The sequence below is a fragment of the Acanthochromis polyacanthus genome, chromosome 3, assembly GCF_021347895.1.
Source record: "Acanthochromis polyacanthus isolate Apoly-LR-REF ecotype Palm Island chromosome 3, KAUST_Apoly_ChrSc, whole genome shotgun sequence".
In the NCBI taxonomy this organism is placed as follows: Eukaryota; Metazoa; Chordata; class Actinopteri; family Pomacentridae; genus Acanthochromis; species Acanthochromis polyacanthus.
Genome location: NC_067115.1, coordinates 29,852,896 through 29,879,232, shown reverse-complemented (window position 1 = coordinate 29,879,232; position 26,337 = coordinate 29,852,896). Strand labels below are relative to the sequence as shown.

Sequence of the window (26,337 nt, the reverse complement as noted above, 5' to 3'; positions counted from 1 at the left end):
CTTGGTCTAAATGTGTTATGAGTGCAGCTTTTCATTTCTCAATTTTTATATTTGTCAGTATCTCTGGAGTTGCTGTGTTTTCCCCTTAAGTTTTTTTTTTATTTTGCTGTGCAGTAAAGTGTCACATAAAACTGACTAACAGTGTAGCTCTGAGCATACATCTTTGTCATGTGTGTAACATGTAAAACCGGGTCAGAAAGATACTAAGTGAGCAGCAGAGATTCATAACATCTTACACAAGTCAGGCTGACACTTCTTCATGTTCACCTCAGGCACCCACTGCAGTCACATCCTGCCTAAAGATGTGGTGAGCCAAGGAAATGTACTTCACATGAGCTTCTCCTCCAACGACAAGATAGTTGACACCGGCTTCGCTGCTACCTGGAAGGCGGTGGATCCAGCAGAAGGTAAGACGGGAGAAAAAGAAGCGAGGTGGACAAATCACTGAGGTGGTGGCCTCCAGGCTAAATGTAAGCGTCTCATTCCGTCCATCTCCTCTTGTTCTGCTGCAGTTCCTTGTGGAGGAAGTTTCAGCAGTGAGCAGGGGGAAATCGTTTCTCCTAACTGGCCCAAGGACTACGACGCTCAGAGTGCATGCACGTGGCACATTAACATTCCTTCAGCAAAAATGATCCATGTAGTCTTCACTGACTTTGAACTGCAAGCGGTGAACGCGTTGGGAAATTGTGTGGACTACGTGGAGATCTTCAGTGGCACTGGCCAGAGCATGACATCACTAGGTTGGTCACTGGCAAACAAATTCTCTCGTCTGCTTTTAATTTTCTGTACGGAGTATTAGCTGCACAGTGGCGAAAAAATTAAAACTGTTCTATTCTGCAGGTCGATTCTGTGGCTTTGCCCCTCCATCCCCCATCAACATTCCTAGTAGCACAGTCGTCATCCGCTTCCTCAGCAACGGAGCCGATCAGCAGAGCGGTTTTCGTGGTTACTGGACCACTGATGCCAGTGTTATCCCAACTTTAGCTCCTTCACCTCCTAACCCATGGGACAACATCATCATTGGTGAGCGTAGGCCCGGTCTGGCTCTGATCAGCCCTGCGTCTCTGATGTGATGTGACATGTTGAGATCGCAGATGGAGGTTCCCACATCCAAAATGAAGCTTCAGTCAACTGGAGCAAGATTAGAACACGAAACCACAATGTACACTACCATTCAGAAGTTTGGGCTCACCCAGAAAAATACGTTTTCCATGAAAACTCACGCTTTTATTCATGAGCTAACATAACTGCACAGGGGTTTTATAATCATCAGTTAGCCTTTCAACACCATTAGCTAAAAGTTTGGGGTCACTTAGAAATGTCCTTATTTTTGAAAGACAGTTTTTTTTCAATGAAGATAACATTAAATTAATCATAAATCCAGTCTAGACATTGTTAATGTGGTAAATGACTATTCCAGCTGGAAACGGCTGATTTTTAACCGAATATCTCCATAGGGGTACAGAGGAACATTTCCAGCAACCATCACTCCTGTGTTCTAATGCTACATTGACAAAAACATCTACAAAAAAATCTTTTCATCCCCTCTCCAATAGCTGCTCCACAGAATAGACTGTACTGTGTTCTTATTTATTCTATGTGCTATACTTGTTTTTGTTTTTATTGTATTGTTTTTGAAGTGAGGGTGTTGTCAGTGCTTGAAAGGGGTTTTTAAAGTTTGTCTTAGAGCTGTGACAAAAGATGAATTTCCATTTTTACCTGGAACAGACACTAAAGTTAGCTATCTGTTGTATTAGCTAATGGTGTTGTTGTCCTAACTGATAATTATAAAACCCTTGTGTAATTATGTTAGGACATTTTTTTCATGGAAAACATGAAATTGTCTGGCTGAGCCCAAACTTCTGAACGGTAGTGTACGCATGTTGAAATGTACCATCTTTGCAGTATTTTAAGCAGAAATGTTGACACATTCTGCAGACATATGAGGCTTTCATTAATTTGCCTAAAAGGGGGACAATGTTGAACCTTAAGAGTTTTGGATTTTTAAAGGTAATGTGGGGATTTGTATGTATGCATGCTAAATGACTGATAACTGACAACAGCCTAAATTGTACACTTTCTCTTTCTAGACTGGCCAAAAGATTGTGGCAACCCAGAAGTGACACCCAACACAGCCACCACAAGGGTAGTGAATGGGGTAGAGGCGATCCCCCACTCCTGGCCGTGGCAGGTCTCCATGCAGGTACCATCCATTCCTGCTTGTGCCAACAGTCAATGACGGATGTGAAGATATTTACTAAAAATATACGTCTTCCTCAGGCTACGCCGATGCTTCCCATTCCTTACATGCATGGCTGTGGAGGCTCTTTGATTCATGAGGAATGGATCCTCACCGCTGCTCACTGTTTCATGTTGTAAGAGATCTACACAGTCCTCAGTTCTTTAAAGTGGTTTTAATGGATATTTTTGAAGTCACAGTGTTATCAAATGATGATGTGAACAATAATTTGACGATGTGAAAGAAGCTGCTTGAAAATTATCACCAAATCTAAAGCTACTCCCGGCTTTACAGCTTTTCAGTTGAGTTTAAGCTCATTGTTTATAGGGGTTAGAGATAAAAACAGAGTCAAATGCGGAGGGAGGAATGACATGTTTTTGGAAAAGAGCAATGTTTCTCTGCAGCTACAAGATCGTAAAGGGAACTGCTGGACTTGTTGGGTTTGTCTCTATAACATTGTAAGGTCTTCTTCTTAATATGTGAAGATCATTGAAACAGTGAACTAAAATGAAGTCGAACAGACGTACAACGGACCAAATATTTACAATATTAACTTAATGAAATTAACTTTCTATTTCTGTTGCCCACACAAGGCCAATACAATCAGTTATTGCAGGTTTAGAGCATCTTTTAGAAGCACTTAATTCATTTTGTCCTCCCAAAATAGCCTTAAGTTACAACAACTTGTAACTGTCTCCTTTACATTCATCTTCCATCTACATTTACAGCCCATTGAATGTACCGTCCTTTTGGCGTATGTGTCTGGGGAAGCACCACATGAACTCCTCCATGGATGTTCCCTCAGCAGAGGAGTGCTACAAGGTGGACAGGATCATCCGCCACAAGGGGTTTGTCTACGAGCAGGATAACACCGACATCAGCAACGACATTGCACTGGTGCATTTGGCCGAGCCGGTCAATATGACGAGGGAGATCAGCCCCATCTGTCTGCCCAAACCCGAGATCGTGGTGCCTGCTGGGACACCGTGCTTCGTCACCGGTTGGGGAGACGAGAAAGGTAGAAGTAGTCACAAGTTTCAGCTTTCTGTACTGGAACTATAGTTGCAATGCTGGTACAGTAACAAAAGGTAACAGCAGCTGAGCCTCATGTCTGCACCAATGTGATGCCGAAGAGTCTTTTGTAAATTTAAAAATGTTCACTCTCAGCAGAAACAAAGTGCTGCAAGTCCATTTATGGGGTAAACATATCAACGTCTCACTTTCTGCAACATAAACCTTTCACTTTTGTCTTCTATCTCAGGTAACCTGTTTCCTGTAGTGTCTGAGAAGCTGAATCAGGCAGCCCTTCCTGTTATTGACTTCCAGACTTGCAGTAAGCCTGCTTACTGGTGGGACAGCCTCAGGCCCTCCATGATCTGTGCTGGATACGAGTCCCCAGATGAGCTTAAGTCAGCCTGTCAGGTTAGGAGACACATTCACAAAACAAGAAAACCACTCAGAGAGCGCAGTACTCCTTCAAGGCTGCTGAAATCTTGAAAAAATTTGACACAGAAATCACAGTACTATAGAACGTGGCCATTTATTCTAGATGTACCCACAAACAAAATGACCTTGTGTTGAGCACAGACGTGTTACGCATGTGTTCGTTATGTACAGATACTGAATCGCAACCTAAACATGAAGCATGCCGTGGGAATTGATGGGACTCGGAAACACCCCCAGAATTTAATCAGTTGTTCCTTGTATCATTTCTGACAGATAAGTCCTGAAAAGTCCGCAACGGTGGATTTATAGTAGGATCACAATCATGGGATTGTCAGCAGGCAGCTGATGTAGTGTTCACTTGTTGTCATGGTTACAGTGATGCCGTGCCGTTATCTCACAATGGTACAGAAATTTTTAACAAATCAGTGAATAAAGACTATAAGCCGCATCACTGCCAAAATCTAATCACTTGATCCTTGTGTCATTTCTGACCTTCCCTGAAAATTTGGTCCAAATCCGTATGTCTATTTTTGAGTAATGTTGCTAACAGACAGACAGACAGACAGACAGACAGACAGACAGACAGACAGACGGACAAACATACTCTGCCATTCCTTGGCGGAGTAAAAATATAACTAGACACTGAAAATAGTTAAGCAGGAATGCTACTGGATTGTTGAAACTTGCTTCAAGCCATTTTTACACATTACGTAAGTGTGCTGGCCTCTTAAGATCGGCTCGTCATTTATGTAACAACCCTGCAAACTGTTTTGTTTGTGGTCATTCAGCCTTGACTGGAAATGGCTGCCTCCCTGTTTACAGGCGTAATTGGACAAAAGAACGCAGCAGCATTATTTGTTCACCATAATGAGTAAACTATGCAAGCAGGGACATGATTAGAAATACGGTGTTGTGGAAAGCAGTGAGAAGTTTCAGACTTTAGGAAAGCTTCATCAAACACAGCACTGACATTTAGTTTAAGAGTACTCTGTCAGGTTTTTAATAAAGGCTGACCTTTACAACTTCAAGGGCAATGAAATAATTTGCGGAGGCTGCCAAGATCAAATGTTCCTCCATGCATCATATGTGAATCTTTGCTCTCCTGCAGGGTGACTCAGGAGGTCCTTTCGCCTGCAAAACTACTTCAGTAAACCCAACCTGGGAAGTACATGGCATCGTGAGCTTTGGGCCTCAGGGCTGCATCAGAGACAAGAAGCCCTCCGTGTTCACTCGCGTCTCCGCCTTCAGTGACTGGATAGATGACAACATCAAGAAATTTGTTTATGAAAGTACCAAACCCGTCTAAAGCGGACAGTAAATATACAGATATTTACTGGTTTCATTGCTAATTTTTGTTGTGTTTATAAGCCGCTACGTCTCTACATCTTCACTTGCAGTTCACCAGGAAAACTAGTGAATGTAATATTAAAGCGCCTTTCCTGGCCTCCCAGGGGAGACACAGTTGAGAGAGAAGACAAATTTGTATTTAATATTGCCTATATTTTGTACAGGATCCAAGTTAAATATTGTGCCAAACATTGTAAGGAAATAAATGCAACATGTATAACTGATTAAAGCAAAATTTTTCTATTCAATTTTTGTCCTTTTCTATGATTCCGATGTTTAAATGAATACTATGACTGCGATGGAAAGTTCAGACACATTCATCCTAATTTAATCCAATAGGTATTTTTCCTTATTAATGGTTTTGACGACAAGATCCATCCATCCATTCTCTATACACCGCTTTATCCTCACTAGGGTCGCGGGGGGTGCTGGAGCCTATTCCAGCTGACTCGGGCAAAGGCAGGGGACACCCTGGACAGGTCGCCAGTCTGTCGCAGGGCTACATATACAGACAAACAATCACACTCACATTCACACCCACGGCAATTTAGAGTAATCAATTAACCTCAGCATATTTTTGGACTATGGGAGGAAGCCGGAGTACCCGGAGAAAACCCACACATGTACAGGGAGAACATGCAAACTCCATGCAGAACGATCCCAGGCTCAGGCCGGGATTTGAACCGGGGATCTTCTTGCCGCAAAGCGAAAGTGCTAACCACTACTCCACTGTGCAGCCGGTTTATGCGACAAGATGCTTATTTTAAAAAACGCAAATCAAATTTTCTCCTGGTCATCTGTTTCAGTAGTTTTGTGTCAGCAGTCAAGAACCCAAAGATGCTTATTTTCATATATGACCAAGAAGAGCATCATATCCTAACATTTGACAATCTGGAACCAGCAAATGCCTATTACGTTATTAGAAATTGCAAATAAATATGTCTGTTACATTTAATGCAAAATCTCAAGTACAATTGTTCAGGTAATGAATCTATTGTTCTTTAACCCTCAGATGCATGAGTTCATTTGACCCTACACTATTTCATAAGTGGGTCAAAAATGTGTTTTCATTTTTTGGTTGGCCATTTTGGTTGAGAATAACTATTTGTATTACTGTTTGAATTATATTTTTATCCCCACAAGAATGATTTCAGGTTTCAATATGTTTATTTTTCACTTAAAATACATTTTTGAACATTTTGATAATTTAAAAAGAAGAATATTACACAGAACAGCAATGGAAGAATGTCAGCATCCAATTTGTTCTCAATCTTTTCCTCCAAGTTTGTGCACTTCATCCATCCATCCATCCATCCATCCATTCTCTATACACCGCTTTATCCTCACTAGGGTCGCGGGGGGTGCTGGAGCCTATCCCAGCTGACTCAGGCGAAGGCAAGGGACACCCTGGACAGGTCACCAGTCTGTCTATGATATTATCAGTGATAAAGAACTTGGAGTAGGAATGCAAATATTATAATTTCTCAAAAAGTAGAAAAGGTAACTTAAAACTTTAAATGGAATGACATCAGAAACATGTTTTTTGAGGAATAGCTGGAAAATGAAAAGATTAAAATATTTCATTGCAAAGACATTGTAAGAAAACGACCTCACCGGCTCATTTTTGTCCTACTTATGCATCTAAGGGTTAATGCTGCTACAATCTGGAGTAAAACACATTTCCCTTCAGCCTTCGTGCTACAAGCTCTGTCCTCCAGCAGGACATATTTCAAGTTTTGGTTCTTGGCCCCTTCATCACGTGACCAGGCCACTGAGCCAATGGGAGAGCTCGGCTCAGATTTCAGCCCAGGAGGAGAGAGAGGAGAATAAAGAGGGAGGAAGAGAAAGAAAGAAGTCCTAATCTGTGCTCATGGGTCGGACAGCACATAGTTTGCCGGTAGTGACAGCACTTCTCTACGCTCTCTCCGCCTGTCTGGATTATCCATTTGTGGAGCGTTTCAATGGCGAATTTTGAAGTGAAAGAGGTTCCCACCACTGGGAAAAGTCAAAGAATGTGTCCTGGAGCTTAGTGAGGAGAGGAGGAGGGCGGACAGCAGAAACTTTTCCCCTCATCTTTGCCTCTGCAGGCGTCTCTTCTGTGGAAGAATGGGGGCAGGAGCTATGACCATCTGTGTGAGTAGAAGCTACAAAGCCTGACTTGGCTTTAAGACTTCCTATTCAACCTGAGGGCTAAAGAATGCATAACGGGACTGTGTCGCTCCACACAGTCTTTTGTGATGGTGTGGATGTTGTGATAGGTTCAAAAGCCTGTTTAAAATGCCAAGGGGGAGACAAATCTCCTTCACTTGCAGCAAAAATAACTTTATCTCGCTAAAAGAAAGTAACTTTGCTCACCTAAAGTACAACTAGAAGGTTCACAATGAATACATCTCCCTGTAATAGTAAAGAAATCAGCTTTCTTCACCATTCTGTGCCAATTACAGCAAAAACACACCAGAAGCTTCATGTTTTCTGTCTACCTCAGTCATTTTTTTTCCAAGTGATGATCCAACCCTTAAATGAGGTCACTCTCACAAAACTCCCTTCATGGAAATAATGTCTTTAGAAGCCAGTTAAACGGCCTGATTTTTTAAAAATGCATTTTGAAGTCCTTGCCTCCATCAGCAGTCTTTCTTGAGCTTAGCAGCTGTTGCTTGTGCTGCCTGTGGTGCTTTTGCCACCAGTTGCTTGAATGGCCACCCACATAGGGAGAGAGGCTGAGGGGAGGGAAGGGAGGGCACATGCTTGGGCTTGCTATTCCCTTCAAGAGCAAGTAAAAGACACGAGTAGATGGCATGTACTGCTGGCACTTAGTCTGCACTGATGAATCTTTAAAAAGACCTGTTGATTCATTTAAATGTTTAAGAAAAGTATCCCTACGAGCCTCTTGAGAAGATGGGTTTCTCAAGGAGGGGGTTAAGACTCGCTCAGTCCCTTGACAAAAGATTTCTGTGCCACTGTCAGAAGTTGAAGCGTGAAGTTGTCTTAAAGACGGGGGAAGGGAGGAGGATTATTAGGTGAATCACAGCAGACTATCGTTGTAAACAATAGAGGCAATTGGCTCCTGACAGTATGCGTTTCCCTTTATTCACGGCTGCTTTGGTTCACACGGGCCCAACACCAACGCATATCACCAAGAAATGAGTTAACCTCAAAATGAACTGGAAACAATTCAAATTCTACAGAGAATTCAGAATGAGGAGATTTTATATGCTCAGTTTTTAACATGTTTACAAGAGGCGCTGCCTACAACCATGGTTTTACATGTGTCCAAAACTACAGCTCATTACAGTATGAAGGTGGGAAGAAACACTGTCTGCAAATTGGTCCAATTTAAGATCTAAATACATAAGATGTTGCAATAATTTTTTTACACAATGCTGTGTTAAATCACTGTTGTGAAAGTCATCTAGGAATCAGATATATGCACGATCTAGGGCAGGGGTGTCAAACTCATTCTAATTCAGGGGCCACATACAGCCCAGTATGATCTCAAGTGGGTCGGTCCAGTTAAATTACGGCATACTGACCTAGAAATAACGACAACTCCAAATATTTCCCTTTTTAGTGCAAAAAATGTACACATTTAAGGAATTATCTTTTTACAAAACATTATGAACAACCTGAAATTTTAATTTAATTTCAGCATTTTACCTCAGTTTATCATTAACACATTACAATTTACAGATTGCGGAGTGTCTATAAAGGCACAAAATATTTAGTCACAGGTATCTATATAGTATTTTACTATATATTTTTATGATCAAAATGACAAAAAGAGACCAAAAAAGGCAAAAAACAACTAAAACAACACAAAATATTGCAAAAAATGAGACACAAAATAGCAAAAGTGAGAAGTAAAATGACAAAAAGTACACAAATGACACAAACGAGACAAAAAATGACAAAAGCAAGACATAAAACTACAAAAAATACACAAAAAACACAAGCGAGACAAAAAGGAAACATAAAGCGACAAAAGCATGAGACAAACAACAAAGGTCAGACCAAAAAGAGACAAAAAACAAGATAAAATATTACAAAAATGAGACACAAAATCACAATAGAACCACAAATGAACAATTTAGTATTTTTCTTTATGATCAAAACAATTTGTCATAGTCTCCAAATTATTTTAAATGTATAGTTTTACAAACATACAATTTGCAGTTGATGTCTTCTCTGTAATTTTTACACTTTACAAAGTTGTCCCACGGCCCGGATTGGACACTTTGCAGGGCCGGTTTTGGCCCACTGGCCGCATGTTTGACACCCCTGCTCTAGGGTTTTCCATGAGGATGCCAGTTCATTTTTATTCTGGGTATTTTGAAATGTTTTAACTGTGTTGCTAATTGCCTCCGTGACTAACTTATTGTTGTTATTAGATAATGTGTGCTTAGCACTACATTTTGTCACTGTTTTTTAGATATCTCTGAACTTTTCTATTCATCCTCCATTCCTTGAGCGTTAACCACTTAACATGTTGCTGTTCTCTAATGTCTCCTGTTTGGGCTTGTCTGAGGCTGTGTGCATATGCAGACTAAGAAAATGTGTGTGGAATTATTGCGTGTGTGTGAGATAGTAAAGACAGATTTAGGGGGCATCTGTTCAGTAAGGCCTATCACAGTCAGAGCTAGCTCAGACCGGCTTAACTCTTTAACACCTGCTGCAGCAGCACTAGAGGGGGGCAATCAGTAGGTTCAAACACTGCAACAATCTGTGGAATGGTTGGCATTATTACCAATAGACTGTTGTGTATATAAAGTATAGTATAAACAGTACAGCCTAGTAATCTAAAGGAAAAGTTGAATGGGAAATGCAGTTAAATTTGAAAAGCATAAGAAAAGCACTGCCCTATCATTAAAATCATATTTAAACATCTCATACTGCATCATAAAGACATATCAGACTTGAAAAGAAGGAAAAACAATTCTATTTGTAGCTCTTTATAGCTCTTTGGCAGTGACAGAGTAGCGTGTTAAATACTAGAACACCATAAGCAGCCATCCAAGCATGACGATTCAAAATACCGAACTTCAATTTTATCAACCAAGAAGGTTCAGTTGCATTGTTCCTATGCATCATCTGCATTCACACACATCACCCTGCCTGTTGTTCAGTGTGAATGCATTGTGTGGCCAGATTATCACCTAGGTCTCTTGATTGTGCGGGTCAGTTTGAGGTGGTAAACTGTGGAATGACAACATGCCACATGGTGGAGGTGTTGCTATGGCTACAGCAGTAAAACTCACTCTGACTCCGTGTTACTCGGAAGTGCAGGAAGTCTTTTCGTCCTCAGTCAGCGTCCAAAACATGCTGCCGGTCTGTTGCTCAGAGTAAACAAAGACAGAAGTGGACTATACTGTAGTTATAAACGTGACAAATGGATCAGTAATTTATCCTGTTCTGTCTAATGACAACTCAGTATATGGAGATGATGTTCTGTAGGGTGTGTGTGTGTGTTTATACACTCAGTGTTTACCCTCATAGAAAGGCAGCAAAAGAGAAGACATTCTAAGTATCTAGATGAAGAGACAGAGACCATGTGGCTCTGTTTGCCTTGATAACATATCAGGAAAATGAACCCTTTATCCTGAGGCTTTGATTTACACTGAAGGAAATGGGCTCAGTTTGGCAGTTAGAGAATTAGTGGTGAACAAAACAAAGGACATCAGCTACTTTCAGTTACTTGTGTTGTGAATTTTACAATTTTGTGCCACTTTTACTTCAGTTCTAGTACACTAGATACAGAAATATTGCTTTACTCCACTAAGTTTTGTGAAACTGTTTTTTTTCTTTAATGGAACAAAAAGAATGCCTCAAAATGTATAAATCCACCTGAGAACGCAGGGGGAAAAGAAAAGCATCTTTTAATTGAACTTTTTTTGTGATTCCCTGTCTTTTTGGAGCTAAAAATAATAACTCACAATTTAGAATTAAAAAAAAATATCTTGCAATTTTAGATTTTACAGCCTGTCAACTGTAGCGGACAACAGAATGATTTTACCGTAAAACAAAACAAAAAAATAAAAACAGCTGAGCCTCGAAATCAAAACAAGCTGACAAGAAAACAAGAATGTCAATCTGTTTTCTCATGAAACTTTAAGAGACTAAATAAATAGTAGAGTACAATTTAAGCGGTTGAATGAATTAATTACTTTACACAAAAAATACATTCAATGTGTTTATTGCCCCACAAAGAAAAGTGTTTTGGGGCAGAAATTTGAATGGAAACAAAGAACTAGGATGGTAGTTAGCTATTAGCTAAACCCATTAAATCATTCTTGTGTCCATTACAGCGGACATTCACAAAGGGGCTATTAGTTTTTCTGACCAAAAGTTTAACTGAACTCTGACTCCAATTTATAATTCCTGACATGTTCGAAAACAAGAAAATATATATCACCATGAGTAAAACAATGATCTCTTAACAATATTTTATTAAACTTTTCTCTTTTCCTGGCAGTCTTATTACTGTCTCAGGATGAAAACAAAGTTTCCCTCATTCCGCCCAATCACATGAGATATCATTTGAAAAGCCAGGATGTCCTCTATTGAACACATCAGGATTTAGTAGGGTTCTCCTTTCTATGCATGAAAATGAATGTTTACGACACCTGAACATGTACAGAACACTTTGGATCTTTTTCTATAAATGTGCTCATGCAGACGGGCGACAAAATGAATGAAAAGCCAAAATAAAGTGTCACAATAAGGCATGGGGCCAACGCATGCTACCATGCTACCTTGGCATTGTTTCTTTAAGTCTCTGAAATGCTGCTGGGGAGATTAACATCATTCTCCCAAAAGATATTCCCTCATTTGGTTTGACAATGATGCTGAAGCGCTCTTAAATCTGCCACTAGATTTTAACTGGGTCGAGATCTGGCCAAAACACACGATTGACATCACTTTCATGAAAGAGAGTCCTCCCATCAGGATGGAAATGGGTTATTCTAGGATGAAAGTGATCAATCAAAACAGCTTTATAATGATTTGCAGTGACCCTTCCCTCTTTGGGGGCAAGTGGAATCAAAACCATGGCAGCAAAACACCCCCTGCAGTGCAACAGAGTACAGCTTTCATGGTTTTCCGTTAATCTGTCACCCATTTGTAGGTCTACTTGTGCAGGTGCATGTGTCACTTTGGTAATGCCTTTATCCAAAGGTGTTGCATGGTAACCTGATATTTGTCATAGCAACACGTGCACAGCCAGCCCTCCCCTCTCTCTTCCTGCCGGCTCTCAGCACACACTGTCCTCTCAGAGCATGGCAGTGCTGCAGCAGGAAGTGTGCACGCAGGAACTCCGCTGAGTCACCGTCATGGGCCTCACACACACTTTTAATGATTAGTCTATGGAGTGGAGCGAGCAAAGGGAGCTTTTCTCCAGGACGGGTGTCTCAGTGGTGTCTAACCTGATGCTCCAGCGCTGCCCTCTGTCTCCTGACCGACTCTCTGCTCTCCCTGCAGCACAACAAGACAGCAGTGCAGGTCAAAGAGGACATGAAGAAGATGGTCCAGATTCCCATCTTCAGACCCAGAACAGTGGCTGCCAAGCACACCAGGCTGTTTGGAGTGTCTCTGTTTGAGCTGCGAGAGAAGGGCCTGGTGGAGGATGGAGTCCCTCTGGTGGTACAGATGATGGTGGAGCATCTCCGCAAGCATGGTGAGGCCCAACCTGTTAGAGCAGAATAAAACAGACTGAGGACTGACTGGATACATTTGGTGTTCCATTGTAACATTGCTTTGTATGGGTCATTTTATATATTAATTAATATTGTCAGTTCCAAATATAGAGGCTGCACTGTTGCCTTTAGGTTTTTTTTTTTTTTACAAATAGGTATGTTCAGCAAGCAAATTATTATGAAGGAACATAACTAGAATGTCCTCGAGCTAATTAGAATTTTAAAAAAGTTCAAATCAAACAAAAAACTGAATTCAAAACCAAGAAAAATTTAAGCAAAACATTATGAAAGAGCATCCACATTGGCTGGTGTCGCTTTCAATAGTTTGTGTACAGCAGATTTCAGGATAACATCTCTTTGTGTTGTCTATGATTTGTGCTTAAACCAAGATTGACTTGATCTGTGCAGGCCAGATTAAAGCAAAAATCAAAGTATGCTTTAGCTTAGCCCATTTATACCCTGGGGGCTGAAATAGCCCAGAATATACCCTTCTAGGCTAAAATACATCCCATGTAATATGAGATAACATCAATCAAATGCATTTTATCTTAATTTAAGCGCAAATCAATTAAATTAAACTAAACATTTTAGACAAGATAGGGCTGCACAGTGACTTGGTGGTTAGCACTGTCGCCTTGCTGCTAGAAGATCCCGGTTCACAGCCCGGCATTCCCAGGATTTTTCTGCATGGAGTTTGCATGTTCTCCCTGTGCATATGTGGGTTTTCTCCAGGTTCTGCAGGTTCTCCCTGGTTAAGAACACATCTTAACCAGGGGTGCAGATAATTATGGAGGGGGCTGTGTTTGCCATTTTTCATCCCCATCCAAACACAAATACAGGAACAAGAGGAGCCTGCCAAAGCACAGAGTATTTATGGAGAGAACTGAGATATTATCAATCCCACTGTGGGAATCCATCAGTTTGAATTCACTTTATGTAACACTAATCTAAACTTTAACAAAGATCTGTGCAGTCAGGATACACAGAAATGAATGGAAACCAGTTTAAGTCACCAGCTATAACAAAACTGCACAATGTGCATTTTCAACTATGAATAAGCAAAGTTCATTATTATTTAAAAAATGCTAAAACTGAAAAACACACTTCGTACTTGACCTAATTTTTTTAATTTTCTGTAGTTCTAGTGTTGGATCACTAGATGTCAGTAAAAGAGAGTGGAACTCAGTCCTCTTATAACTTTACACTTCAGACTACCTGTAAACAATTTACTATAAACAAAGAGGAAAATAACATATCTAATCCATAATATTTGGATTTGTGGAGGTGAATGTCATTATGTATGTGGTGCTCTGCAACTGAAAATTTAAAAATGTCTAAAGAAATATGCTTTTATAGAGACAGTGAAGGCCTGACTGATGTTTTTTTCTTCTTGTTATATTTTTTTTATTAGAAGGGACTATTTCTTTGGTAGAAAGTAGTTCCCAAAAACACCCTTTGGTAAATCCATGGGTTAATTCGCTGCTATATTTTATCCAAACAAGTAGAAATGGCTATCTTAAATAAATTAACAAATAAAATCAAGTCTCAGTGAGCTAGACCTAATCAGCTAAGTGAAGAAATACTTGTCTTGTTGGGATTTGAGTGATAACCTAACTTTTAATGGGAAAACATGTGGTGGAAGCCACTCAGACGTACAGCATCGGGCCAAAGACGTACATAACTGAAATTTGCGGTACAAACATCGCACTCACCATCAAATACTGTAGAGGTAAGGCTGTATACTGGTTCACGGCAGCTGTACAGACTACAAACTATGAATTCTACCTGCACTTAGCGTTTCTCAATTTCCCACCGTGTAGGAAAGCGTCCCCCTATCCGCCCTCGAACATGCTAACGAGCTAATTAGCTTCCTGTTTGAAGCTAGCGGCGGCTGCTTGCTAGCCGGCTAGCTACATGTGCGCCGTTTAAACTGCTTTAGCATTATCAAGAAGAGGCTGAATTTAATATGAGCTAAGCTACCTCTAAAAATACAAATAACCCGTTCTTTTAAATTGAGGAATAGGAGAATAAACTGATGGGTTTGCCATTTTTACACCATATTATGGCTAAAAAAATCATTACAATTTGTTCTGACGACTTTACATGTGTTTGCTAGAAGTTATTGTTTGCGCCTGACTGGAGAGATTCAAGAGAATATGTAATTGAGGGACTTTTGAAGTCCGTGGGATATATCTTGTATACGTTTTCAATAAAAGTAAAAAACTAATGTTTTTTATGTTTATTACGATCATGTCTTCAAAAATTCAATAAATAAATATTATGGAAACAATCACTTAATAATAAAAAATGACTGAATATCACTAAAATGTCAATCAAATAACCGTCCGAATTTAATATCAACCACCTTCTAATTACCTAAACAAGAGTAAAATGAGCATATTTTTTGATTGTGTTCTTTTTATTAAGTTGAGATAATCGTGACAGATATTTCTTTTTTGGCATTATATCAAATTTTATATCGAAAATGAATGTGTCCGAGAAATCACTTTCTACTAAGTTACCCATTACAAAAACTCCTCTCAAGGAAGTGTGTTAATTCCAAATCACATGACCGACTGATGTCATTTCCTCCTATAGAAAAGACTGGCAAGACTCCAAGGCTTTATTAGTTGTTTAATATAAAGTAGTGTGTGAGTCAAGTGTGGATTTATCGCATGTCAACAGATTTACTACTATATCTTTATAAATGAGGACGTGTCTCTCTTGGGAATGACACCCAGTGTCTCAATGACACCTGTATAACTTTCAGTTTGAATTTCACTCAATTTTGTACATAATATTTAGAATAATCTTTCTGTAAAAATGCCATGTGGTGCTTGGTTATAGACAGCCATGTTGATTTTAGGCCTGAAAACAGCAAAAAAATCTCAACTATGATACCTGTCAACTATGTTACAAAAAGTCCGGCAATTATATATTGACCTAGTTTAATATTAATTGGATGCAAGTTTTGGTCTGGTGGTTTTGCTAGATGAAAGACACTACTTTCCCGTGGACCAAAGGGAAATCTGGTGCTACACGTCATCCTGTGGTGACATTTGCTGTGCCATTTTTAATGAAACTCTTGCCAGTTAGTTGTTATCATAAAGTGTATAGGCTATGGTTGTTATGAGAGCTGTTGAAGGAATGAAGAACTGGCACCACCAGCATAAGTATGGGTATAAAATTGTTTAACAGGTTCCATCAAAACATGACAATAAAGCCACTCTTATGTGCCCATAGCCTGACTCTTACATGTGTACAACCTGTAACTAAAGGGTATTTCTTTGCTTTTCCCCCCTAGCACTGCATCAGGAGGGTCTGTTCAGAGTAAATGGGAATGTCCGTGCTGTGGAGACCCTGAAACAGCAGCTGGAGAGCGGCGAGGATGTGGACCTCCTCTCTCAGTCGGATATGAGCACCGTGGCCAGCTTGCTTAAACAGTTTCTCAGAGACCTGCCAGAGGGTTTAGTGAGCTCAATGGTCCAACAAGCACTGATACAGCACTACCAAGGTAAAAAATCGACCTGTGGTAGCACTTCACTCCTGTATTTGCCCACTAGAATTAGTCTGCCAGCTGATACAGATCAGGTTTTACTTTTGTTCACTTTTGTAATGTGACACGTGTCCACAATACTGGTGGATATCAACACCTACTCAAGTGCAGTGAATATCAAGGTCATCTCAGTAGTAAAATTACTATTCGAAGTTCAGTCACGTGCATCAGGAAATGACAATAAAGGAAATGCTGAGATACGAGGGAGAGTCTGTGTGATGTGAAGATTGATAAACCTCATATGTGTGGTGATAATGTTGGAGATTGTAAAAGATAGAATGAGTCATTTGGCAGGCAGAGTGTTTGTGCTCACCGTCCACCCTCCTCCATCGCTGGGTGTAATCTGTTTGATGGGAGTAGAGTGTACATTTTGGCCGCAGTGTCCGTTTTGCTTTCATAGATCCCAGAAATATGAGCCTGGTTTTTCAGGGACTACGGCCAAATGCTGCATTAGCAAAATGCTCTTGGCTACAGCTGGAGAATGTGATTATTCTGGCGTACTTGTTCAACAGTTTTGGCCTTTTTGCTCGCATTTGTCAAATTTTGAAACGGTTTAGGTGTATGATGAGTGGACGGATAGGGGCAGATTAATTTACTTAATGATTAACAGTATAATCATTGACATACCACTTAGAATATGAAAACACTCAGAGTTCAAGTACACCTGTGCATCATTCATGCATTAGCAAGACTAACAATGGCATCGAAGTATAGTTGAAAGTCTAATGAGACTGTTACTTAAATCAAATAAATGAAAAAGAACAATATTCCCAACTTCACATCATTTTTACCGCTTGGGTAATGATTACTGCTCACGTGCTGTATTTAGTTTATATAGTTTTGCCATCAATTGACTAGATTTTTGGCAGATACTTGTTCAGTGTTGATTTTGAGAATGGATCCGCTATTTTAAAGTGATTTGTTTTGCATTTTTGCAGGTTAAAATGTCACTTTCTATAAACATCGCATTGAATTGTGGGAGTTTAGGAGGGATGTTTGTCATTATTGTGTATCTGTATTGTATTTATTGTAAATTATTAACCAGAATCATTGATGATACATACTTATTATGAATCATTTATGATACCACATGTTAACAGTTAACTTACAATCAAAATAATAGTTCATTGCAATACTTAACTGTTCCTGGAAATGGGTGACCCTGCAGCTGCTTGGAAAGCCTTATAGATTAAGGAGTGTTTTTGCTCTGGTACTTCCCCAGATCTACGTAGTTGGGTTATAAAAGATTATACCACAGTTTGCTTACAGTGCTGTGAAAAAATATTGCCCTTGTCTTCTATTTTTTGGGATATTTGTCAGAATTAAATGTTTCAAATCGTCAAACTAATTTTAATATAAGACAAAATGAACTAAAGAAAACACAAAATTCCATTTTATTTCATTTATTTCAGACATGCCATAGAATCATAAAGGCAGAAAAAGAAAATAAATACAAAAACAAAAACAGCAAAATGCAATTTTTAAATCAGGATTCCATTTATTGAAGAAAAAAGCGTGAGAGAGTAACTGTCCCATTAGCTACCACCAACCTACTCAAAGTCCATATTTATTTGGCAAATGGGTTCAGTTTCACCAGCCACGCCCACGTATGATTACTGCCAGACAAGTTGAATCTAAACATCACCTAACTAGAACCTGTCTGGCACTGTGACATAGCTGAAGGGTCTCAAAAAGCAGCACAGGATAAAGATATTCAAGAATAGATGTGAAACAAAGTCACTGACATTTATCAGTCTGGAAAGGATTACAAAGCATAATATTAAATAAATATAAACAATTCAATGATCTGGAACATTTAGGTGTAAAAAATACTGCAGAAATAGATAACATCAGAAAGGGTTCAAATACTTTTTCACAGCACTGCATATGATTATGCAAGTGGATAAATGTTGTACCTATGCAATACCAGTATATATACTGGCACAGCTAACTCATGATATTAAATACTTAACAAATCATGGTACTTTATGAAACTGATGCACAGGCCATATAAAATTCAATATCTTCATTCAGCAGCTTTGATTACTGATTTGTACTACAAGCCCAGAGGCATTAATGCCTGCCTGAGATAGTAGATATGATATTTAATATTATCATTTCACCCATCCTTAAATACAGTAGCGTAGTGGAAAGTGCATATGAACACATAGTGCCGTGTATGTTTGATATTGATGTGGTCACATTTAACTACGTCATCAGTTATACACTACCATGCACTTAGAAATGTCCTTATTTTTGAAAGAAAAGCATTTTTTTTCAATGAAGATAACATTAATCAGAAATCCAGTCTAGACATTGTTAATGTGGTAAATGACTATTCTAGCTGGAAACATCTGATTTTTAATAGAATATCTCCATAGAGGTACAGAGGAACATTTCCGGCAACCGTCACTCCTGTGTTCTAATGCTACACTGTGTTAGCTAATGGTGTTGAAAGGCTCATTGATGATTAGAAAACCCTTGTGCAGTTATGTTGAATAAAGGTGTGAGTTTTCATGGAAAACATGAAAATGCCTGTGTGATCCAAAACTTTTGAATGGTGCTGTATATTTAAAAAAAAACCAATTAATTATAAAGGAAAAGCAGCATCTTTCATTTTCAGTGCAATCTCTAGCCAAAAAAAAAATGAGATTTTTGCTGTTCACATCCTTCTGTTGAACTAACCTGAATAAATCATAACTTCTGACAATAAAAATACAAAGATAACATACACATATATGCACACATACAGTTAGAATCAGACCTTCCCTCAGCTGTGAGCTGTCAAGCCATTATTCCCTTTCTCCCTCCCTCTACAAACTCCAAACAGACGTACACACATACCAGCTTTCATACGCATGCTCGCACGCTCACATAGACGTACACACTCGCAACGTTTGCGTCACTCAGCCGTTCGGGATCAGTAGTCATATCCGTTTATCCAACTCTGACCCAATTATGTATCCCAAGTAATAGCATCAACATATTTTCAAGCTCTTTGCCGTACTGCTCACGTATTCCTCGTCTCCATAACTCAAGCTTAGATGTTCCAGAGAGCAGGTGGATGCAGCTTTCTCTGCCTGCTGGAGATGGGCTGTAACATGAAGGTTTAACTGTTGACCACTGAGAGTTTATCTCAAATTGCTCATGATTCACTGACCGTTCAATTCTAGTTGCTTGATTATTAGTGACTGGAAGTAAGCAGGATATTGAGGAAATTACTTAAAGCACATGTGTATTTACTAACTTTGCTCAAAAAAATTGTAAAATGGAGATTTAATTTTTGTTTTTTTCTGAACAAATATTACATCGGCAAAATAAATACATACACTACTGTTTGGGGAGTTTGGGGTCACCCAGACAATTACATGTTTTAATGAAAACTCAGACTTTTATTCGTGTGATAACAAAATTACACAAGGGTTTTCTAATCATCAATTAGCCTTTCAACACCATTAGCTAACACAATGTAGCATTAGAACACAGGAGTGATGGTTGCTGGAAATGTTCCTCTGTACCCCATGGAGATATTCCATTAAAAATCAGCTGTTTCCAGCTAGAATAGTCATTTCCCACATTAACAATGTCTAGACTGGATTTCTGATTAATGTTATCTTCATTGAAAAAAAATGCTTTTCTTTCAAAAATAAGGACATTTCTAAGTGAACGACAGTGCTTCTACACCTTTGATCTGTTGTTGTATCTTGTACATCTGCAGAGTGTGGTGATGATGGCTCCTGGTCAGATTTGAGAAATCTGCTGCAGCAGCTTCCAGACATCCACCTCAGCCTCCTGCGCTACCTCTGTCACTTCCTAACTCTCGTGGAGAACAACCACAAAGACAACCTCATGACCGCTCTCAACCTCGCCACGGTGTTTGGACCCAGTGTCTTCCAGTGAGTTCAACTTTTCTGTTAAGGGTGCATGGGATTAATAGTTCAAATAAGCACAAATGGGCCTGTTTCACAGTTACTGCAGCTTTCTCTTCTTTTTAATCTGTATTTAACAAACACTGTTCAAAGCACTTAGATGGTTTTATTGAAGCTTTAGTACTTATGGTCACTTGGAGGCAGCTCAGTGTGCTCTAAATACATTAAAGATATATTTTAATGGCTGTGTTATTAAAAAAATAATAATAAATAACAAATCGAGCAGGTACAGAGCAGCATTGGCTGTCATTTAAAATCATGTTTCTGATGGCCTTCGCTAACTCTTGAGGGAAATATCCTCCTCTTTGTGTAGTTATTCATTAGCTGACTTTTTTGTGTGTGTTTAAAAAACAGTAAAGTTTTGAACTGAAAAACAATTAGCTGAAAGAGACCAAAGTGTGCTGTAGAGCTTTACAGAAGCTGAACAGGAACAGCAATAATAGTAAGTGCTGGCGAATGGAAGAATCAAAACAAAATCTAACTTCCAAAGTCTGAGTCAAAGTGTAATCATTATCATACTCGATTACTGTGTAAGGGTTAAATTCAGACGTGTGTCTGACATTGGCTTTAATAATTCACCTTCAGAGTGGCAGGATGCAGAAATGTCTGTCTTTTTACCAGCTTACTGTGCTGCATTCATTTTATTAAAGGACAATAGCTAAAGGTTTTAACTGCTTCACTATGACCATTGTAAAATATGGTTACGGCTTCATATAACACAGTAAGGCACCTTGACCTCGTCTGGAAAATTAGGCAGCCCTTTAGTCAGCTTTCGCCTGTTTTTGCTTGATGAGTCAGATAACAAATCTTGGTTTCACATATCAGAGCAGCTGGATGGATGAGGTCCTGCAACAAGCTGGAAATACTGAGTGAGATAATAAACCTCAGGACAAGATGTACCCACAGGGACTTCAGCTGTTCTTGCATTTTTTGTTTGTAAGTGACGAGAGGAAAAATAGAAAATTAAATCAAAAAATTAGATGGACATTGAAATTTTCCATTTCAGAGTGAAGGTTAAAAAGTAGTTTCTGTGAAAATGTGTGGCCAGCAGGTGGTGCTGTAGCTTGTCTGGTAAGAATAGAAGCACAATTTTGGGACAGCGTGTAAAATCTCCTTGAGACGCTTTTGTCATTCCTGTGTTTTTCTGTGAAATGTCCCATCATTAGGTCAGGCACCTGTGTTTAACTGCTCACGTTTTTTTTTTCTGTGTGGTTCATAATTACATCAGATGCTTTAAAGCACCTTTAACTGCATCAACTCCAGACTATAATAATCAAAGGTCGCACTTGAATTAAGTCTTGTCAACAGCTATGAAGAAAATCTCACGTGATCAAAGCCCTTTATAGGCATGGAATAAAAAAACATCGCTGACTTCAAAAAGTGACGGCACTCTGTCATTCAGGCAAAGGTCACTTGTCTGTTAATGTTCCTCATGGCTTTATTCAGGCATCGGAGAAAGTCACGTTCTTCACGTGATGTTTGTTGTTCATGTGGGTTTAAAGCGATGTTCAATACACTACCGATCAAAAGTTGTGGTTTTTATTGGAAATTATGCAAGTTAATGTTGTGTTGTACTGAGAATGAAAGGATAGAACAAATAAACAAATTAAGTAAAAAATTAATAATAATAATACATTTGTATACCAAAATGTATTCTAAACTTTTGACTCATAAAAGTAGCCTCCTTTTGCGAGCGTACTCGTGGCATTCTTTCCACAATGGAAATCAAATATTCTTCAAAAAGTTCTTCCCAACTCTGCTGCTGAAGTTTCCATAAATGTGTGGTTCTTGTAGGTTGCTTTGCTTTCATCCTTCTGTCCAGTTCATCCCAAACCAGCTCCATGGGCTTCAAGTCTGGAGACTGTGCTGACACTCCATGTTTTCAAGTTTACCATCTTGTCCTTCTTTCCTAAGGTAGTTCTGGCATAGCTTGGACTTCTGTTTTGGGTCATTATCTTGCTTGTAGGATGAACCTCTGACCAACTAGGAACATACCAGAGGGTCCTGCATGGTGCTGCAGAATGCTGTGGTAGCCGTTTTAGTTCAGGGTATCTCTCGCTTTGTACAAGTCACCGACCCTGGATCCAACAAAACAGCCCCAGACCATCACACTTCCTCCTCCATGTTTGACAGTTGATGTCACACACTGAGGAACCATCCTTTCTTCTACTTCAGGGCGTACAAAAATCGTGATGAATGATGAACCAAAGATTTCAAATTTTGATTCATCAGTCCATAATACACACGTGGACAAAATTGTTGGTACCCCTCAGTTAAAGAAGGAAAAACCCACAATTCTCACTGAAATCACTTGAAACTCACAAAAGTAACAATAAATAAAAATGTATTGAAAATTAAATAATCAAAATCAGCCATCACTTTTGAATTGTTGATTAACATAATTTTTAAAAAAACAAACTAATGAAATAGGGCTGGACAAAAATGATGGTACCCATAACTTAATATTTTGTTGCACAACCTTTTGAGGCAATCACTGCAATTAAACGATTTCTGTATTTGTCAATGAGCGTTCTGCAGCTGTCAACAGGTATTTTGGCCCACTCCTCATGAGCAAACAGCTCCAGTTGTCTCAGGTTTGATGGGTGTCTTCTCCAAATGGCATGTTTCAGCTCCTTCCACATATGTTCAATGGGATTCAGATCTGGGCTCATAGAAGGCCACTTTACAATAGTCCAACGCTTTTCTCTCAGCCATTCTTGGGTGTTTTTGGCTGTGTGTTTTGGATCGTTGTCCTGTTGGAAGACCCATGACCTGCGACTGAGACCAAGCTTTCTGACACTAGGCAGCACATTTCTCTCCAGAATGCCTTGATAGTCTTCAGATTTCATCGTACCTTGCACACTTTCAAGACACCCTGTGCCAGATGCAGCAAAGCAGCCCCAAAACATTACTGAGCCTCCTCCATGTTTCACCGTAGGGACAGTGTTCTTTTCTTCGTATGCTTGGTTTTTGAGTCTATGAACATAGAGTTGATGTGCCTTACCAAAAAGCTCCAGTTTGGTCTCATCTGTCCAAAGGACATTCTCCCAGAAGCTTTGTGGCTTGTCAACATGCATTTTTGCAAATTCCAGTCTGGCTTTTTTATGAGTTTTTTTCAGCAGTGGTGTCCTCCTTGGTCGTCTCCCATGAAGTCCACTTTGGCTCAAATAACGACGAATGGTGCGATCTGACACTGATGTACCTTGGCCTTGGAGTTCACCTTTAATTTCTTTGGAGGTTGCTCTGGGCTCTTTGGATACAATTCCAACGATCCGTCTCTTCAATTTGTCATCAATTTTCCTCTTGCGGCCACGTCCAGGGAGGTTGGCTACTGTCCCGTGGGTCTTGAACTTCTGAATAATATGAGCCACTGTTGTCACAGGAACTTCAAGCTGTTTAGAGATGGTCTTATAGCCTTTACCTTTAAGATGTTTGTCTATAATTTTTTTTCGGATGTCCTGGGACAATTCTCTCCTTCGCTTTCTGTTGTCCATGTTCAGTGTGGTACACACCTTTTCACCAAACAGCAGGGTGACTACTTGTCTCCCTTTAAATAGGCAGACTGACTGATTATGAGTTTGGAAACACCTGTGATGTCAATTAAATGACACACCTGAGTTAATCATGTCACTCTGGTCAAATAGTTTTCAATCTTTTATAGAGGTACCATCATTTTTGTCCAGGCCTGTTTCATTAGTTTGTTTTTTTAAATAATTATGTTAATCAACAATTCAAAAGTAATGGCTGTTTTTGATTATTTAATTTTCAATAAATTTTTATTTATTGTTACTTTTGTGAGTTTCAAGTGATTTCAGTGAGAATTGTGGGTTTTTCCTTCTTTAACTGAGGGGTACCAACAATTTTGTCCACGTGTGTACCTTCTTCCAGTCTCCAGTAGGTCATTGGTGGTGTTTCATGGCCCAAAGAAGCCTCTTTTTATTATTCTGTCGTCTTAGCAATGGCTTTCTTGCTGCAACTCCACCTGTCAAACCTGCAACTCCAAGTCTTCTCTTCACAGTTGAAACTGAGACTTCTTACTACGACCACTATTAGGCTGTGCTTGAAGCTGTTGTCCTGTGAGCTCCTCTCACCAAGCTGTTGACTCTCAGAAACTTGTCTTCTGATTCTGTTGTGGCTTTGGGTCTTCCGGACCTCTTCCTGTCAGAGTTTCCTCCAGTTTCTGAGCCTTTTGATGGTGAAGAAAACTGCACTCACTGACATCTTAGCTTTCTTTGCAGTTTCTCTGTAGTAAAGAGCTACATTTTCTCGTAACATTGCTGATGCAACAGATCACAGACGAGGGTGCTCATTCATACATGAGGATGACACATTCAGTTGCTGTCAGACAGCAAATGGAACATCTGATAGGGGTTATCGAGTATTGTGTAAACCTTTACAAAAAAACAAAAAAATAAAAATAATATCAGTTTTTAGTATGACCAACCGTTATATTTAAAACAGTACAAATTCCACTTGGTACACCTGTACGGTTGCTCTGTGGACCCTGATCTCGTCTTTTTGTTTTTCTTGTGGCTAAATATAGTTCTGGGGTCTTTGCAACAGAAGGTTCAACATATAATTGCAGGAATTTTTGTAACAGTTGACATTTTTGCTGTTTTCAGGCCTAAAATCAACATGGCCGCCCATAAGCAAACACCACATGGCATTTTGACAGAAAGACTCTTCTCCATATTATAAACTGCATACAATTGAGTAAAATTGAAAGTTATTTATAAAGATCTTGTGGTAAACCTGTCGACATGCAATAAAACCATGCTTGACTCACACACTACTTTTGGAGTCTTGCCAGTCTTTTCTTGGGGTAACTTAGCTGAAAGTGATTTCTCAGACATGGATACAATTTGTTTTTTTTGCATATAAAATTTGATATATTGCCATAAAAGAAATATCTCTCATGATTATCTCAACTTAATAAAAACAACACAATCAAAACTATTTTTAAGGAAAGCTCATTTTATTATTGTTTAGCTAATTAGAAGGTGGTTGTTATTAAATTCAGATGGTTATTTAGTTGACATTTTAGTGCTATCCAGTCATTTTTTATTAATAAGTGATTGTTTCCATAATAAATAATTATGGAATTTGTAAAGACATGATCATAATGAACTTAAAATGATTTGTTTTTTACTTTTAATAAAATATATACAAGATATATCCCATGGACTTCAAAAGTCCCTCAATTACATATTGGCCCAGAAAGTATTTTGTGATCAATCAGACACCTACTGATGGTAATGCACGATGAATACAATCTGAACATCTGTTTTCAGACGTGACTATAATGTAGCAGTCAGTAGCCTCACTTTCTCTGTTTGTGATGGGCTTAGTGAGCAGTTAGTTTCAAATCACACTTGTACTTCTCCTGACCTATAGCTGCACTGTTCTCCAGACTGGGAACTGCTGGGAATCTCCAGTGATAAGCTGGTGTCTTTTTGCTGGGAGACCTGCATGGAAACAAGATCAGATTTCACTAGACAGAGGTGTTGAAAAAAAACGAAGTACTTTTTCATACTGTACAACCTGTTCTCTTCACCGCGGGCAGTGTGTGGTTCTGTGCGTGTGTGCCGATGTTATATAATTAGGCCTAAGGTTAAGCCTATAGCCCAGTGGACATCTCCAACAGCTGTTCAGTAGCATGACACATCGTGCTTAGTGGGGAAGTTGAATTCAGGTCGACGAACCGATGACCAAATTCCATTTCAGTATCAAGATCACTGTTGAACCATGTTTGTTCAGTACAGATTCTTGATTTCTGCCGCTGCTGTCATGTTTAAAGAATTTGACTAAATGTAATCTTTTTTTCCTTGATTTTTTTTTTTTTTTTTTTGATTGTCCTCTTTTCCAGTGTGGCACCTGGCTTCGAAGCAATAAAGGACCAAAATGTCTGTAACAAGATCATGGTCAAACTCATCCAGAACTACAGCAGCATCTTTGAGGCGAGCACGGACAAAGTCAGAGAGGACGGCTCAGAAGAACAGCCGACGCTTATCATTGTCAAGGTGCTGTATACTCCCTGGAGCACCAGATGTTAATGTTTGTATGAAAGAGATGTGTGTTGGCAGCCAGTACACTGTTGGGCAGCTGGTAAGACAAGAACAGTGAGTCACATGATGA

At 39.3% G+C, this 26,337-nt stretch overlaps 2 protein-coding genes across 6 annotated transcripts in view; both read left to right on the top strand.

Annotated features, from left to right (window-relative positions):
- zgc:154142 (uncharacterized protein LOC555481 homolog) overlaps window positions 1–5,280 on the top strand; it is a 36,297-nt gene extending 31,017 nt beyond the window's left edge. For both annotated transcript variants that reach the window (XM_051946186.1, XM_022198532.2), the window contains exons 18-25: window positions 273–407; window positions 513–740; window positions 841–1,023; window positions 2,091–2,203; window positions 2,281–2,375; window positions 2,968–3,257; window positions 3,501–3,661; window positions 4,794–5,280. In XM_051946186.1, coding sequence (XP_051802146.1) covers window positions 273–407; window positions 513–740; window positions 841–1,023; window positions 2,091–2,203; window positions 2,281–2,375; window positions 2,968–3,257; window positions 3,501–3,661; window positions 4,794–4,991 — 1,403 coding nt within the window. In that variant the 3' untranslated portion in view covers window positions 4,992–5,280. The remainder of the gene's footprint in view (window positions 1–272; window positions 408–512; window positions 741–840; window positions 1,024–2,090; window positions 2,204–2,280; window positions 2,376–2,967; window positions 3,258–3,500; window positions 3,662–4,793) is intronic.
- Window positions 5,281–6,872: 1,592 nt separating this feature from the next.
- fam13a (family with sequence similarity 13 member A) overlaps window positions 6,873–26,337 on the top strand; it is an 87,046-nt gene continuing 67,581 nt past the window's right edge. Inside the window, exons 1-5 of one of the 4 annotated variants that reach the window (XM_051946187.1) lie at window positions 6,873–7,165; window positions 12,503–12,698; window positions 16,022–16,231; window positions 19,992–20,169; window positions 26,069–26,222. In XM_051946187.1, the coding sequence (XP_051802147.1) occupies window positions 7,139–7,165; window positions 12,503–12,698; window positions 16,022–16,231; window positions 19,992–20,169; window positions 26,069–26,222 (765 nt within the window). In that variant the 5' untranslated portion in view covers window positions 6,873–7,138. The remainder of the gene's footprint in view (window positions 7,166–12,502; window positions 12,699–16,021; window positions 16,232–19,991; window positions 20,170–26,068; window positions 26,223–26,337) is intronic. The other 3 variants (XM_051946188.1, XM_051946189.1, XM_051946190.1) reach the window with 3 other exon arrangements.